Below are 15,518 nucleotides of genomic sequence, written 5' to 3'. Positions count from 1 at the left end.
ACTCACCGGGTAATAGTAAGGGACTGGTGCTGAGATATAAAAGAACGACAATAATACAGGGTGGGAAGGGAAAACGAGGGTATCATGGAAGCGAACAACTCCAATGGGCCACACCGGAAGATCAAAAAGAAATAGAAGGAAAGAAGAGAAAGAGTAGGAGCGAGAGTATAATGCCCAGTTTTAGGCAAATTTTTCCCAAGGAGAGCGAGGAAAGTGGAATACAAGCCACAGCCAAAGTAGAAAAAAGAAAGGAAAGGGTGAGCCAGAAGAAGCAAACCAAAGGGCGTATATCAGTCATTAGAGATTAGATATTGTCGAAGATGGAATCGAGTTTTGAAGCAAAGACAACAGCAGCCATCGTGGGCCACAAGTCTTCCTTATAGCAAAGGGGAAACAGAGAAGAACGGAATTGAAAAGCGTTTGAAATGAACGTGAAACATGGGTATCTGTTCAATTGTCCGACTCAAAAGGTAAAAGAAGCCATTTCAGACCTGCAACATATGATCAAACGTGCAGACCGAATGCCTTCCGAAGAAGAGGAAATCGTTTCTTTCGTCCCGAGCCAGCGATCACGACGTCGCGTGCCGAAGGCCCATGGTCATCAGGGTTCGTGACTTCGGAGGTACTGTCATTATTCGGATCTGGTCCGTCGCGGGGTGCCTCGGTCCCCTTCGCAATTGGAGACGCTCTGTGAGCGCCATTCCCGTTGACAACAATGCTTCCGTTGTGTGTCGCGCCTGCACCATCTGCTGGCGGTGCGGAATTCTGCGTTTGTAGAGCAGATGAAGGGGCGCTGTATGGCTGTTCCGCGACTGGCTGGAGAGACTCTTCTTCCTCGGAATTGGGGCGAAGGGGCCAAGGGTCTGGTCCTGTCGACTGGCGTTTAGAGTTTCTCTTCACCAACTTGGACGGACGACTTGGCTCGGGATTCCCGGCAGACACTATGGTTGTTGTGATGCCGTGGTTTCCATTAACCATACCGTCGCCGCGTAACGGATCGAGTTCCAGGCGCGACCGCTCTAGGGGTATGTCTCTCCGCGAGGGGCTTTCAGCTTCGCGAAGTCTATGATCCGGGTTCTTGGATTTCTTGATGCCAAGTCGGGCGAGAAGTCCCGGCTTCCGGCCACGGGGAGGAGCCATTATGAACTCCTCCAAGTCTCTTTGCGACATGCCACGTTGTTTGGCCACAGCTGCCATTCCAGACATATTCGTTGCGTTCTTCGATGAAGAGGTCACTGGCTGGGATGCAAGCACTGGCTGCGCCTGTTGCCGGGCGCTTTCTTCTGAACTATCGTCCAACTCTGTCGAGTCACCGTCGTCGGCACCTTGTGGGCGGGGGATACCACGGACAGGACGTAGCTTATTGTTTCCAGGCTCATCTTCATCGCTGGAATCTGCGAATCGACTGGTGAAGACCTGTGGCCGGGCTTCATCCTCGCCATCTGAATTTGCGAACCGGGTCGTGCGCACAGACTTAGGGGGCGACTTGGTGAACTTCGCTCTTGGCGGGGCCTTCTTGTTAGTCGAGAAGAACGAATATCGCTCACCTCCAGTAGGTCCTCGGAGAGTCTTGCGCATGGTGCCATTCGAGGAGCCAGATGAAAGAGGACGATGTTCAAGGGGAGACTCGTTGTGTTCCGTTGGAGATTGGACTCGAACGTTGGCACTAGCAGTACCGGCTCTCATTGTCCGTCGCATAGAGTGGTGATCTCCGCGCGGAGAAGAGCGTTTGAAACTGCTTGAGGAATCACTTCCATTCGACATGTTCCGGCGGAGAGTGCCAGGGATACCTGTCTGTCCTCCTAGATTGTGCAATGTCGGACCCAGAGACAGTGGACGCGGTTTGGCCTTGCCACCTCGCGGAGAAGTACCGTTGCTCGACCACCGCGGATCTTGCATACGTGACATGGAATTCACATCCACCGACATAGGCCGAGCTCGCGTGGTGGGCTGTGCTTGGACGGTGCCATTTTGAGCAGTCGTGATACGGCTTTGCATCTGGATTGGCACTAGCGGGTATGCAGAACCAATTACATGGCCAGCCGAAGAGACAGGGGGTTCCTCTACCAGACGGTTGAGGGAGCCTGGAGTCGGTGTCACGGAGCGCTCCTCCTCAAGTGGCTGAGTTGTCACATCTTGTGACTGACTATCCACGATGGCGGCTCGACCTACGGGCCTCGGTGTTGCGTCCCGAGATTCGCTCGCATTCTCCTCAGTCGGTGCCGACCTCGGAGCTGACCGGCTATCAACAATGGCGTTGATGGATCCAAAGCCATCACCGTCCATGTCTTCTGCTGCATCGCTGTAGACGCTATCACCAGACTCCTCCTCGGTATCCACGTCGTCCAGTTTTGGAACAGCGCTCGCCACAGCCTGGGTGCTAGTATTCTTTGCAGTCGAACGGAGACTGCGGTCTGAGCTGGAGGGCGGGAACCCACCCGGAATCCTATACTGGTCCATGCTAGATCTCTTCATGTCGAAACTTTGCTTGGTTCCGTCTGCTGGGGGCGTAGCAGGCTCAACAGCAATAGCAGGCACAGATAATTTTGAGCCCACGCTAGAATACGGGTGTTTCTCAGTAATGTCGTCTGTGACTCTGCCCTCTTGCTTAGTCTCAGGGCTGGTATCCGAATGCGAAGTAGGCAAAGTGCCGTTGACAGACAACTGCTCCAGAGTGCTCAAACCGCGTGGTTGGAAGTATTCATTTGAAAGCGACATATCAGGTCTTGGCGCTACATCAGATGCAGATGAAGAGGTGGACTCATTGTCACTGAAATCTGGAATTGGCGACCTTTGAAGGGCACCGCCTCGGCTGCCCCGAATGCTACCGAAAGATGGAAGAACTTGTCGGGGCTTGATGACTACATCCCAGTCATCGTCACTTGCAAAATCCGCGGGTGACTTCTTCTTGCCAACACCAAGCCAACTCATACGGGGCTGGGCTTTACCGCCGGGTGGAGAATCAGGCGTATATTTTTCCGGCGAGGTAGGAGGGCTGGCTGCTGCATTGACAACCTCAGCCTCATCATCGAAGCTGACCTTGACAGGCTTCTTCCTGGTGTCAACACGGGATCCTTCATCAGACGCCACTGAGGTACCATCGGATAGCTCGCTCGGTGGTAGGACTCGAGCGGTTGCCCCAACCCTCCCATCAGGCGACAAGGAGGTTCCTCGTGGGTGTTTCAATGCCGATTTCACGGGAGATACTGATCTGGGCGGAGGCTGGTGCACTTGATCACCAGCTCCAGCTACAGAGAGCAACCTGGAGAACCGTGCAGTTCGACCCGGACTACTTGACTGACGGTGCGGCTGCTGCCCTATTTGCAGTTCCGACGAGGGTGACGAGGGCACTGGCGTTGCCTCTACGTGATCAGCAGTTGGCGATGCACTCGTCATCCGATCTCTGCCTTGCCGTGTAGGAATATTTTCGACATTCGTGTTGTCATCTTCGGGCTCTTCTTCTTCTCGAACGGTGGATGGCCACCGCTCAGGAAGAGCTCGGGAGGATCGGTGTTCACTTTCGACGCTGGCCACAATAGGTACTGCGTTACTGGTATACTGGTCTAGAGGATCGGTCTCTATAAGCGAGTTTCGCACCTTCCCAGTCCGACCATTGGCAACTGGGCCGTCCTTTGGTATGCTAACCACTTGGGCTGCAGCACCCGCGGTGCCACCGGATTTGTTGGCAACCGGGCTTTCCTCTAGACTGCCAGATGGCTGTGCCCTAGGCTTCCCTTTAGGGAATTTGTCAGATACCTCAGCAATTGATTCTTGAATAGCATTGTGGAGGCTCATCGGATTATTCCCAGATATCGCAATCGGCGAGGTAGGTCGCGATCCCATGGGATACGAAAAATTGACCGAATTCCGGCTCGCCGAGCGTTCCAATTCTGGAACGGTCCCGAGACCAGTTACACGTTGATGCGTAGCTAGCTGAATCGGAGATCCTCGCCCATGTTCCCGATCGACGCCCCTCATCCCAGAGCGCGGCGGAGAGGATGGAGGCGAACGCATCGATGGCTCCACACTCATTGCACGTCGATTTGGCAGTTTCCGCGACGAAAACTGCGTCGGGAGAGCAGGTAATGGAGGTACATCCACGGGTGGAGCTGCGGGCCCGAGGGGCCCGGAGCTAGTAGCTGGGCGATGGGGGGACTGATCGCGAAAGGTACGTGCGCTCATCGAACCATTGCTACTGGAGCGGCGTAGCGTCCCACTCACGCTGGCCGAACGGCGTCCGCCAACGGGATTGACCTGCGACTGGGTCGAGCTGCGCCGCTGGACCATGCGTTTGGTCTGGACATTTTCAATGGGGGTCGGCGTGGGTGTGCAGTTGCGGAGTGCTGCTGCTGCCGCCGCGGAGGACAAGCTGGTTGTGGAGGGTTGTGATTTCAGGAACGCATGGCTGGCGGCGGACTGGGCGGATTGCGCGGCGGGACTGGAAAGTGGCTAGTGGGAAGGAAGGAGAGCTGTCAGTTTCATTTTCATGCATAGGTTGCAGGTACCCGTCGGGATGCATCAAATGCTGCAACGGGACCCATTTGCAGATAGGGAACTCTGCTATTCTCGATATTCGACCCGTGGAACTCACCTGGTGATGGACAGAGGCACTTCTCTTGCGACGACCGAAAACCATTGTTCCGAGTCTTGGGGCCTTTGGGGGACTGGAGCAGGTCAATTATCGGATGGCCGGACACTGCTTGGTGCAGCGCCGGGATCCCGAATTAAGGTGGATGAAGTGAATGTGGATCTCCAGATGGCGTTGCGATGGGTAGCTATAGGAAGAAGTGGAATCTGGGAAACTGGGAAACAGGGAAACAGAGAGGTTGAAGGGGAGCAACTCGGGAGTGATCGACCAAGTTAGAACCGGTGAAGAACAAGGAGATAGGAAGGCAACGCCAGGTAACGAGAGCTGGAAGGGAAGAAAGGAAAAGAAAAAAAGATAAAAAGTCCAGATCCAGGCAGATCCGAGATGGAGAGGAACTTGCGTCATGACTTTGATGGGTCAGGTACACACTTTACCGCCTTTGTGGACCTGCCCTTTTTAGCGTATTATGGGGTTTACAGGCATAACTAAGGTTGCTTGGTATGTTATGTTATTTAAGTACTTCATACCTTTCCTACATATCCCATAGATCCCATCCAGCTTCCAATCCCAACAATGGCCCTTCTACCTCTACCCCTCCCTGAAGGCATAACAAGCCGCAACATCCAAACCAACGATCTAAATATCCACATCCTAGAAGCCGGTCAAACCCCACACAACAATAAACCACTAATCGTCCTCCTCCATGGTTTCCCAGAAATTGCCTACTCATGGCGTCGTGTGCTCCCCAAACTAGCAGCAGCAGGCTTCTACGCCGTAGCCCCAGACCAGCGCGGCTTTGGCCGCACCACAGGCTGGGACACACGCAGCTATGAGGACGTCGACCTGACAACATTCTCGTTGTCAGGTCTAGTGCGTGATATTGTGCTCCTCGTGCACGCGCTAGGCTACCGCTCCGTGCGCTGCGTCGCCGGCCACGACTGCGGCGCTGTATCGGCAGCCATGTGCGCCCTAATGCGGCCAGATTTCTTTCAGAGCGTTGTGCTCATGAGCCATCCGTTTAATGGTGCCCCGGATTTACCGTTCAACACGGCGAATGCGGATGCCACGGCTGGGTCTGGGTCTGATACGGTGGTCGCAGGTGGGGCGGGTGGTGCCGAGGGGTCGGCTGCTGCGGGGATTCATGACGCGCTTGCGGAGCTCGGCCGTAAGCATTATAAGTGGTATTATTCGACTAAGCAGGCTGGGCCTGAAATGTCGGACCTGGGGCCTGACGAGATGCATCGCTTCTTGAGGGGATACTTCCATCTAAAGAGTGGTTCGTGGCCGGGGAATCGGCCACATCCGCTGGGGAAGTGGTCTGCGGCTGACCTGATTGAGTTACCTGGGTATTATATCATGCCGTTGAATGAGACGATGTCTGCAACGGTGGCGCGCGATATGGCGCATGAGCCGTCCGACGGTCTGGCCTCGCACTCGTGGTTGCCGGATGAGGAGCTCGCTGTTTATGCGGGTGAGTATGGTCGCACGGGCTTCCAGGGTGGGCTGAATTGGTATCGTGTTCGGACCGCTGCTGGAGGACGGTACACAAAGGATCTTGACGTCTTTGCTGGGAAGAAGCTCGAGCCGCCTTGTGCTTTTGTCTCGGGCAAGCTAGACTGGGGTAATTATCAGGAGCCTGGTGCTATCGAGAAGATGAAGAACGGGGTTTCGTGCGCTGACCTGCGTGTCTTTCGGCTTGTGGATGGGGTTGGGCATTGGACACCCCAGGAAAGTCCGGAAGAGGTGGCACGAGCGATTTTGGATCTAATCGGAGGTCTGCGCGACTAGGTTCTTATAATCTATACATATACACTATTGGACCGCTACGTGCTTTGTAGATAGCCATTGGGAACTGAGAAAGAAGGTTATGGGGAGATATAAGAACATTATGATGAGAGTTAGGATGACAGGAAATATGATTTGAAAAAACTGGACATATTAGATTTGCATAAGAGGAGCGTTGACTCCTCAGGAATAGCACTGGGGAGCCATTTTGTGTCCCGAGGTCCATACTACATTACCATGTCTAGTCTCCCGCGCTAGGCGTTTCCTATAGGATCATACCTATACTTTCGATACTATACAAATACATCCTCAAAATATGTACTATTTGTGTGCCTACTACGTATCTCTACTCGTGCGAACTGAAATCACAACGCCGAATGCCATATTTGACAGAGTATATGAGGTACTCGTCGTTAACGACAATTGTAATCAGTGAAGAGACAGACAGAATTGAATACTTATATAACAACATTGGTGACCACCTAGCCACCTAGGTACATATTCAGTAATAGGTGTGTTCACCTATTAAATCTCGACCAGAGAATGGAAACATCCAGTGTTCTTAGTGTGCGCATGCGACCGAGGTGCTCTTTTCTTGACCACCCGCTTGGTGGGTGTTGCACTGTGTCGGGGGATCGAAGCAAGGCTATTGGCGTATTTTGCAACAGCGAAAGCAGTAGCCTTTGAATTAATCAGGAATGCCTCGTGGTTGAGATTTTTGAAGTCATCCCCGGCAGCATGATAATTCACGTCGTAGGCTACGCCTGCTTCGCCTCCGAACAGTTTCGCCTCTTCTTCGGTCTTGGCGCCTTCAGCACCAGTGAAAATGCCACCGGCGGGAATCCCACGAGAGATGAAACCATCATAGTCGGAGCGGCCATCGAATGCGGTTGGGATATACGGTAGCTTCTTGGATTTGTAATAGTCTTCAAACAAAGCCTCGATCTCAGCGGAACCCGCTGGTCCAGTCTGATTGAAGGCATCTCCGTCGCCATCATAGATCATGAGTGCGTAATTGGGTGAGGCAATCATATCGAAGTTGAGGTACAGCCTGATCTTCGCTAGCTCATCAGCATCCAGGTGCGAGGTGTAGTACTCGCTACCCAACAGGCCGAACTCCTCCGCCGTCCAGAAGAAGAACCTCACGGCATTTTTGACAGAGAATCGCGTCAACGCTTTTGCGACCACGAGGTTGCTGATGACACCAGAGCCATCATCGTTGATACCGGGACCGGCATCGACTGAGTCGGTGTGACCTCCTAGTGAGACGACGTTATTGTGATCACCACCCTTTGTCTCGGCAATCACGTTGAACGTGGTGCGATTCTCGACTCTGCTGTCTATCGAAACAGACAGAGTGACGGCGCCCTTCGCTGCCGCATCGAGTAGAGTCTTGCCATCGACATCGGAGATTCCAGCAATGGCGGCATAAGGGCCGAGTTCATTGGTTACTCCACCCAGCGTTCCACTAACAGGCCCTGCCTCGTTGTTATAGATGATCACCGCAGACGCCTTGGCCGCAGCAGCCAGAACCGACTTTTCTCCGAAACTACATTCTCCACGCTGGACTAGGGCAATTCCACCAGCCACCCCACTCGGATAGTCTGATGCACTGCATCCGAGGTTCGAGACCACTGCCATCTCCGCAGTAACATCAGCACTGGGACTGTATGTCATGGCAGTCGCCTCGATGGACTCGCCATCGAACGTCAGGGAGGTCTTTGCAGTAGTCCATGTGTGCACTTGTGGCTGTTTCCACACATGATAGTAGCCAGTCTTCTTCAACTCGCGATAAATGTAGTCAACAGTATCATTGTGTGCTGCACTGCCAAAGACACGGTTACGCTCGGGATACGCATAAGCGAAATCCTCAAGCTGTTGGGTCCCCTTCAGGAGGTCCTTCAACCGAATGGCAGAGGGGAATTCATCCTAATAAGTTAGACTACTTGATAACGATGGTGGGGATACATCATGCATACATACCGGTGAAACAAGGGGCTTCCTCCGACCAGCTTCAGCAAAGGCCACAGACAGGTGGGTTATGAACAAAGACCACTTCATTGTTAAGTAATGCGTGGATCGATACCCATCCCGGGGTAGGGACGGTGTTTTTATACCTGTTCTTCATATTGTTTGTGACCATCACGCGACGATAGAGTGCAATGGTGCGTGATTGGCAGGGGCCCGAGGGGTAAGCCAAGAGCCTGGCTTGCTGCACTTGGCAGAGGGGGAAGCAATTTCATAGGGCCGGCTATTGTTCTGCAGGCGGAACCCCGACGGCACTTGATAACATCACGGCTGAGGTTACAGTGCCAAGGCATTGGAGGCGGGAAGGTACTAGGGATAGATAACATTATTGCGGGGGGTTGCGCTCATTGTCCAGCACTATAAACCTTAAGACTAATTGTTTAGTCCGTATTCGTAACGGATTTGCATTAATCCGTCTATTTGGATATCATGACCAGATACCGAAGGTCGATGGCTAACTTAGCCGACTGCTTATTAGAGGTTAGTATTGCTGTGGAGCATTAAAATCATCCTCTTTGGTAATGCCCATTTCAATCATATCGTCCCAATTCACATTCGGGCGTTCAAAATCAGGCTCAGATACATCCTTCAGAATTCTAACTCCATACGGAGTATCACAACGACAATTATCAAAGAACGGAGTTGGCCCTTCACCGTAGACGAAATCATGCACCTCCTTTTCAATCCACTGGCCCCGTCCGATCTCGCTATACATAAGTGGCAACCCAATGCTAATCTTCGGCCTTGCAGCGATATCTCGGTTCCCCCAGAGCGTTCTCTCGCGTATCATTTTCCGTATATGACCCAGCGGACCATGGTGGTTTCCAGGCGATCAGGAACGCTAGCATGTGAGCTCAATAGAGCGAACGGATATCATCTCCCGACTATGGTAAACTGTACCATCTTCGACGGGCGTGGGATGCAATGCCATGAAAGATTTCTATGTTGAGTGAGTTTGCGGATAAGAAAACCCGGTCGATGCGGAGAAGCGCTGCATTGTTGAATTGACCAGACGGTATGATTTTATGTCGGTATTAGACAGGTATAATGCGATCGATCCTCATGACTCGGACGGGAGCCCGGGTAGGCTGGTGTAAGTCATGGAGTTGTAGGGTAGAATTCAGGAAGGGAGGGCAATTCCCAGTACAGAGTACAAAGGCTGTTGGGTTGGGGGGGGGGCTCAGCATGTAATTCTAGAATCTGATGACCTATGAAATTGATGCCTCAAACGGGCCCCTTTTGACATATCAATATCAGGTATGTGTAGGACTGGTTGATCGAATATCCGAAGCGGAACAGGTTGTAGAGCGAAAATATATCCCGAATTTGCCCATGAAATGCCAATTCCAGAGATAGAGGCTGGGGTTCAAGAGGCTTATGGACTACCGTATTTGAGACCCGTTAGACATAGGTTTGCCCAATAACTGAATCCTTCTCTATCCCACACAAAGATAATTCATGTGGCTTCTTGGCTCTAGGTGTTATCGCGTCTCCTGACTCTGCGGCGCGAGCGCAATTAGCACTGATTGGCATGGCCACCGGCCCGGTCCCAGCCCGATTCTTGATGACAACCGGTTGCTTACGATAACAGTTGCAAGTTCAGTCGCACCACTTTCACTTCGACAAAGACGTAGCGTACATTGCCGTAAGCCCAAGAAATTAAGGCCATTTCGCGTTCGTATATGCCGACATCGCTGGATACGCAGGTCAAGAATCGACGGCCTAGCTAGATGGGAATGGACTGAATATACAATAAAATTGTACACAGAGTTGACTATCACCATGCAACTCTACAAAAGCCAGTATCCTCCAGTCTCCCTATAGAACATACTGAGACCCTGGAGTCTCCCAATCAGTCCGATCCTCCAGAAGCAGCACTTCTTGTGGCACATCCAATGCCACTTCACTGGCTCGTTTCTTATTCTGCCACTGTAAATACAGTCTTAGACACACCACCCAGAAAAATCCCAGCCCAAACCCAATCAGACTAGCCGTAATACCCTTCCTATACCTCGGTGCCTCAGTCACACTGAAGAATTGTGGACCAACGATATTTCCCACGCAATACATCACCAAAAGACTTGCATTGACCACTGCCCGCTTGGTGAACCCGCGCACATTACTAGTGACCAAAGACATGGCAATCGGCATATTGGCCGAGAAAGCCAGGCTGAGACAGAAACCTGCCATGCGGCCAGCTTGATTGCTATCCTCCAGAGCGTACATGAGCACCATTCCCAGCAGGCTGGTGAGCGTAAGTCCCATCATAGTCAGCGTGCGGATGTTGGGAATTGACGAACACAGCACGGCACTTATGATCACGAAGCATAGCTGGGCACCGCCAGTGGGCATTTGGATCAAGAGGGCTTGAAGACCTTCGTATCCGAATCCTTGCACAACAAGCGACCCAAAGGCTGTCAGCCCCCCCGTTGGCGATGTTCACGCAGAAGGTATACAGACTTAGGAACCAGGTCACCGGGTCTCTCAGGGCTTCCACTACCTGCGACATCTTGTAGGAGCCCTTTGTGCCGGCCTGGTCATCAGCCGTGACGTTGTTTATTGCGGTAGATCGCTCCTCGGGGGTCAACCAGAAGGTTTTGGACGGTGTGTCCGGGAGAAAGGCAAGCATTATAATCCCGCATAGAGCAGTCACGGCGCCGAAAATAAGGAACAAATATTGCCACGCAGTTAGGCCACTGTCAAGGTGTCCGATACCGTAGGAAAGCAAACCTCCGAACAAGGAGGCTATGGAACCACCGGCAAACCACAGCCCGTACCGGAGAGGCTGCTGGCGTCGTGTGTACCACATGCCAGTTATAAGGGAGAATCCTGGGGCAATGGATGCTTCGAGGGCACCGAGAAAGAATCGGGTGATGACCAGGCCTGTGAAGTTGTGGCAGGCTGCATGGCACATCAGGACAGCGGCCCAGAGGAGTCTATAGAATGTGAATTGTTAGTATGGTTCCTCTGTCTGGATTCACAGAAGCTCAGAAGCGAGGCAATACGTACACTGTGGCACTTAAGTACTTTCCAATTGGCAAACGCACCAACAGGTACATTGCTGGGTACGACCAGAAAATATATCCAAAGTAAAACACCGAGGCTGTCCATGAGAATTGTGTGCCCTCTAGGTGCGTGTCTTCAATCATTCCCAACAAGCTGGCATAGCTCAGTGTTTGTTTGTCCAGGAACTGGAGAAAGTAACAGAATCCAAGTATTGGTAGAATGATGAAATCAACTTTTCTTCGTACTCGGCGAGACTCCTCAGGGGTGACGTTGGTGATGCTCCCTAGAGAAATCTCTCGCTTCGGTTCCTCTGGGGGACATGATGGTTTTGTCTTGGGGTCAACGGATGTCATGATTGTAGGCAAACTGTTAGGATGAAAAGTATCGGACAGGGAGAGATATCATGGTATTTATAATGTCTTTTGTGTTTATTCCCATCCGTCAGTACCAACATAGATACATACATTGGTGATACATTCACGGATGCCTGCTATGTACCTATGAACTCAAATGATACCAAGATCTGGGGAAAGTTTTCCAAGGTTGTTCGTCCCGCAGCGCAATTACCCCTGATTGGCTATCAACGTGCCCCACTTACCCATGGTCGCGGAGATTGTGGAGACAAACCGGGGAAGGCCTACGAACGAGTCCCGGTCCGGCCGCTCGCTTCGGTAAAAGCATTGCGTACATTGCCATAGAACTCCTCATTCACCAGCAGCTTCCACCCGGTTACCGCCATGGCCTTTCCAGCAGTGACCATTCTCTGGTGTGCAACGCTCGTGCCGGCTGCCGCAGTGAACTGCCGCGTATGGTTCTTAGCCCCATCACTTACCGGGATCCCAATGATGCCATGCAGGGCCGGAATAAGCTGCGACACATTCCCCTGATCAGTGGACCCTGGAATCTGTATCTCATCGTAGGCCAATATGCGTTCTCCTTGCTCGCGCATACATTCCTGGAAGCTTTCACATAAGGGAGGGTTCACAACCAAATCGGCAAACAGTTGATTTTCCTCCAGCTCTACTGTACACCCGCTGGAAAGAGCACCTGACTCCAGGCACTTCCGTACGCGGTCTCCCAATGCCCTTGCGCCTTTCACTGTCGGACTGCGGATCGAATATTTGGTGCGCGTGAGCTCGGGAATTGCGTTGGTAACGGTGGGCGCCTCGAGAATTGCGCCATGAACTCGTTCATCAGGCTTCATCTGCTGGCGTAGCATGGAGATGCTGTTGTAGGCCATGACTAGGGCATCAAGGGCATTGACTCCTTCCCATGGACTGGCAGAAGCATGAGCGCTGACGCCGCGATAGACTGCTGTGATGTCGTAGCAGGCAATTGACGAGCGACCGGCGATACCAAGAACGTCTTTACTGAATTCTTCCTCGGAGAATGGATGACTGCGCCAGTTAGTCGGCTTATAACTTGCTTTTTGGTGTCGACACGACGGGACTATCATACATCATCAATGACACATCGGCTTTCTCGTACGCCCCAGAGCGAATCAGATCAATTTTTCCGCCGCCGTCTTCTTCGGCCGGGGTCCCCAGGAGCTGGACATGGCCAGGAATACCAAATTGGCGAATGGCAAATGCTAAGGCTAGAAAGCCGGTAATGCTGGAAATTGCAATGAGGTTGTGACCGCATGCATGGCCAATTCCGGGGAGTGCATCATACTCGGCGTTGAAGTTCACACAGCGACCATCTCCATTGCCAGCTTTGGCCTCAAAAGCGGTGCTGAGGCCATAGGCGTGGCGCGTTGTCTGGATATCCTGGGATTGGAGGAAGTCGCAGATGGCGTCGTGGGCAATGTGTTCCTCGTGCGCCAGTTCTGGATTTTCGTGGATCTATGATTCATTGTGAGAAAGAATATATTACGTAGAGCCGGGAACTTACCTTCTGATTTAGCATGCGTAATGGCTTTGCTAAACTATCAATATATTGGTCGATGGCCGTTTGGACTGCGCTCTTGGATGGTGTAGCCATGGTCAATTCTTGTCCTTGGATTTGAAGGCTTCGAATAGTTAATCGCTCATGGTGATTATTGCTCTTTTATGCGACTTCAACAAAAATAAAACATAGCCGCAGCCCGATGCATCTGCCGTGTGCCGGATGAACCCTCCAGGGCTACCTTGTCGGCGCAAAAGTATTTGATTGGCTTATCCCCCACACTCCGCACCGGACCTCGGGAGTACGGGGTATAAATGTGACGGATGTCCGCAATCTCGATCTGAATATCAGATTCCTGCTTTTGCTTCCCCGCTCTCCTATTTGTCACTTTCGACCGTTTGCAATCGATCGCCTCCACATCGTTCATCGCCCATTTACCCCAAGTCATCTTCGGAAAGCTGGACAATATGACCAATCTTACTTGGCAAGACAAGTGTGCTGCCAAACAAGCCGAGGCAGACGCTAAGATTCCCACTGAATGGCGACTTGCAACAGAGATTCTCCAGCAAGTCGACAATAATGAGCTGGATATCCTCGATGTTCCCTCGAAGTGTGGCATCCTTAGCAAAGAAGAGCTCGCCATTACTGAGCTGCCTGATGCAACCTCGCTACGAGTCAAGCTCGCTGCTCAAGAGCTCAGCGCCGTTGAGGTGACCACCGCCTTTTGCAAGCGTGCTGCCATTGCGCAGCAGTTGACTTCATGCTTGACGGAGACTATGTTCTCTGAGGCTCTTGTTAGAGCGCAAGAGCTGGACGCACATATCAAGTCTACTGGAAAACCTGTTGGACCACTTCACGGTATTCCGATTAGTATGAAGGAAACCTTCAACATCAAGGGTGTACCGACCTCTCTTGGATTTGCCTCTTTCTTGGATCGTGAGCCTGTCACCCAGAACTCTGTCTTGGTAGATATCCTTCTGGAAGCAGGGGCAGTGCTGTACGTGAAGACCAACGTGCCCCAGACAATGATGACGGCGGACTCCCACAACAATGTCTTTGGACGTGTGCGGAACCCACACCGAAGTACCCTCACGGCTGGTGGCAGCAGTGGAGGCGAAGGAGCTTTGGTGGCGATGCGTGGATCCATCCTAGGAATTGGCACTGATATTGCTGGATCGATTCGCATTCCAGCACTCTGCTGCGGTACCGTGGGCTTCAAGCCTAGTATCGGCCGCGTGCCCTATGCCGGACAGACGAGCGCAGGTAGACCAGGGATGGCCGGGATTGCTCCATGCGCAGGGCCACTGTGCCATTCTGTTCGCGACGCAGACATGCTTCTCCGAGTGGTCTTCGATGCACCTTCCGATGATATGGACGACATGGCTCTAGGATTCCCCTGGATGCAGCCCGTGAAAGCACCCACGCAGCTCACAATCGGGGTCTTGCCGGAAGATCCCCAAACTCCATTGCACCCAAATATGCAGCGCACTCTCGCAATGGCCATCGAGAAGCTAAGAAATGCTGGTCATCCAATTGTGGATCTATCTAAACAAATTGACTTCGTGGGAGCTGCTGCGGACCTGGCATTCCGCTTCTTTCGTATTGACCCGGACCAAACAGCTTTGCAGCATATCCGGAAATCTGGCGAGCCCCCGATCCCGTCTCTGCAATTTACGTTCGACATGGAAGGAAAAGGAGAAGAACCGAATTTGCGGGAATTCTTTGACTTGAACGCCTCTAAATCAGAGATCGCGGCTAAAATGCGCCGCGTGTTCCTCGACAACCACCTGGATGTGATTATCGGACCGGGATATCAGACCACAGCAGTCCCTCATGACACCTATGGTGTCCCAGTATACACAGTTCTTGCTAATGTGGTTGATGTATGTTTTCCTTGTATCATTTGTGAATATTTACACTAACCCAAAGACCAGTATCCCGCATGTGTCATTCCCTATGGCTCCTCCCAGGAGACCGCTGATGCCGAGTTCGTGCGCGACGTGAACTATTATCCTCCTTGTAAGGCTTATCCCGGATACATCCCAATCACATATGCTGACTGAGCTCAGATCTTCCCAAAGAGGTCGAAAATGCACCCTGCCACGTGCAGCTTATCGGTCGTCGCCAGAGAGACGAGACGCTGATCCAGCATGCGCTGATTGTGGAGGAAGTTTTGGCCAAGTGATATTTAGGTCCATTAGGTAGCAAATGATACTCTGTCGTT

At 52.2% G+C, this 15,518-nt stretch overlaps 6 protein-coding genes across 6 annotated transcripts; 2 read left to right on the top strand and 4 right to left on the bottom strand.

Annotated features, from left to right (window-relative positions):
* Nucleotides 1-504: 504 nt before the first annotated feature.
* On the bottom strand, nucleotides 505-4,636 carry N7489_002090 (uncharacterized protein; the record flags this gene model as incomplete). Its single annotated transcript, XM_056707845.1, has 2 exons — nucleotides 505-4,449; nucleotides 4,592-4,636. 2 exons carry the CDS (start codon nucleotides 4,634-4,636, stop codon nucleotides 505-507), a joined length of 3,990 nt encoding a protein of 1,329 aa, XP_056572147.1.
* A 525-nt stretch (nucleotides 4,637-5,161) lies between these two features.
* Nucleotides 5,162-6,376, top strand: N7489_002089 (alpha/beta fold hydrolase; the record flags this gene model as incomplete). The annotated part of the gene is made up of 1 exon (XM_056707844.1): nucleotides 5,162-6,376. One exon carries the CDS (start codon nucleotides 5,162-5,164, stop codon nucleotides 6,374-6,376), a length of 1,215 nt encoding a protein of 404 aa, XP_056572146.1.
* Nucleotides 6,377-6,898: 522 nt separating this feature from the next.
* On the bottom strand, nucleotides 6,899-8,434 carry N7489_002088 (M28 family metallopeptidase; the record flags this gene model as incomplete). Its single annotated transcript, XM_056707843.1, has 2 exons — nucleotides 6,899-8,302; nucleotides 8,357-8,434. 2 exons carry the CDS (start codon nucleotides 8,432-8,434, stop codon nucleotides 6,899-6,901), a joined length of 1,482 nt encoding a protein of 493 aa, XP_056572145.1.
* A 1,785-nt stretch (nucleotides 8,435-10,219) lies between these two features.
* Nucleotides 10,220-11,760, bottom strand: N7489_002087 (uncharacterized protein; the record flags this gene model as incomplete). Its single annotated transcript, XM_056707842.1, has 4 exons — nucleotides 10,220-10,815; nucleotides 10,862-11,337; nucleotides 11,411-11,592; nucleotides 11,653-11,760. The coding sequence occupies 4 exons, from the start codon at nucleotides 11,758-11,760 to the stop codon at nucleotides 10,220-10,222; spliced, it is 1,362 nt and encodes a 453-aa protein (XP_056572144.1).
* Nucleotides 11,761-12,044: 284 nt separating this feature from the next.
* N7489_002086 (M20 family metallopeptidase) lies at nucleotides 12,045-13,390 on the bottom strand (the record flags this gene model as incomplete). Its single annotated transcript, XM_056707841.1, has 3 exons — nucleotides 12,045-12,804; nucleotides 12,866-13,251; nucleotides 13,301-13,390. 3 exons carry the CDS (start codon nucleotides 13,388-13,390, stop codon nucleotides 12,045-12,047), a joined length of 1,236 nt encoding a protein of 411 aa, XP_056572143.1.
* Nucleotides 13,391-13,761: 371 nt separating this feature from the next.
* N7489_002085 (putative general amidase) lies at nucleotides 13,762-15,479 on the top strand (the record flags this gene model as incomplete). Its single annotated transcript, XM_056707840.1, has 3 exons — nucleotides 13,762-15,177; nucleotides 15,229-15,313; nucleotides 15,364-15,479. The coding sequence occupies 3 exons, from the start codon at nucleotides 13,762-13,764 to the stop codon at nucleotides 15,477-15,479; spliced, it is 1,617 nt and encodes a 538-aa protein (XP_056572142.1).
* Nucleotides 15,480-15,518: the final 39 nt, after the last annotated feature.

This window comes from Penicillium chrysogenum (assembly GCF_028827035.1).
Source record: "Penicillium chrysogenum strain IBT 35668 chromosome Unknown utg000001l_segment0_segment0, whole genome shotgun sequence".
Classification (NCBI taxonomy): domain Eukaryota; kingdom Fungi; phylum Ascomycota; class Eurotiomycetes; order Eurotiales; family Aspergillaceae; genus Penicillium; species Penicillium chrysogenum.
This window is presented reverse-complemented; position numbering and strand designations above follow the sequence as displayed.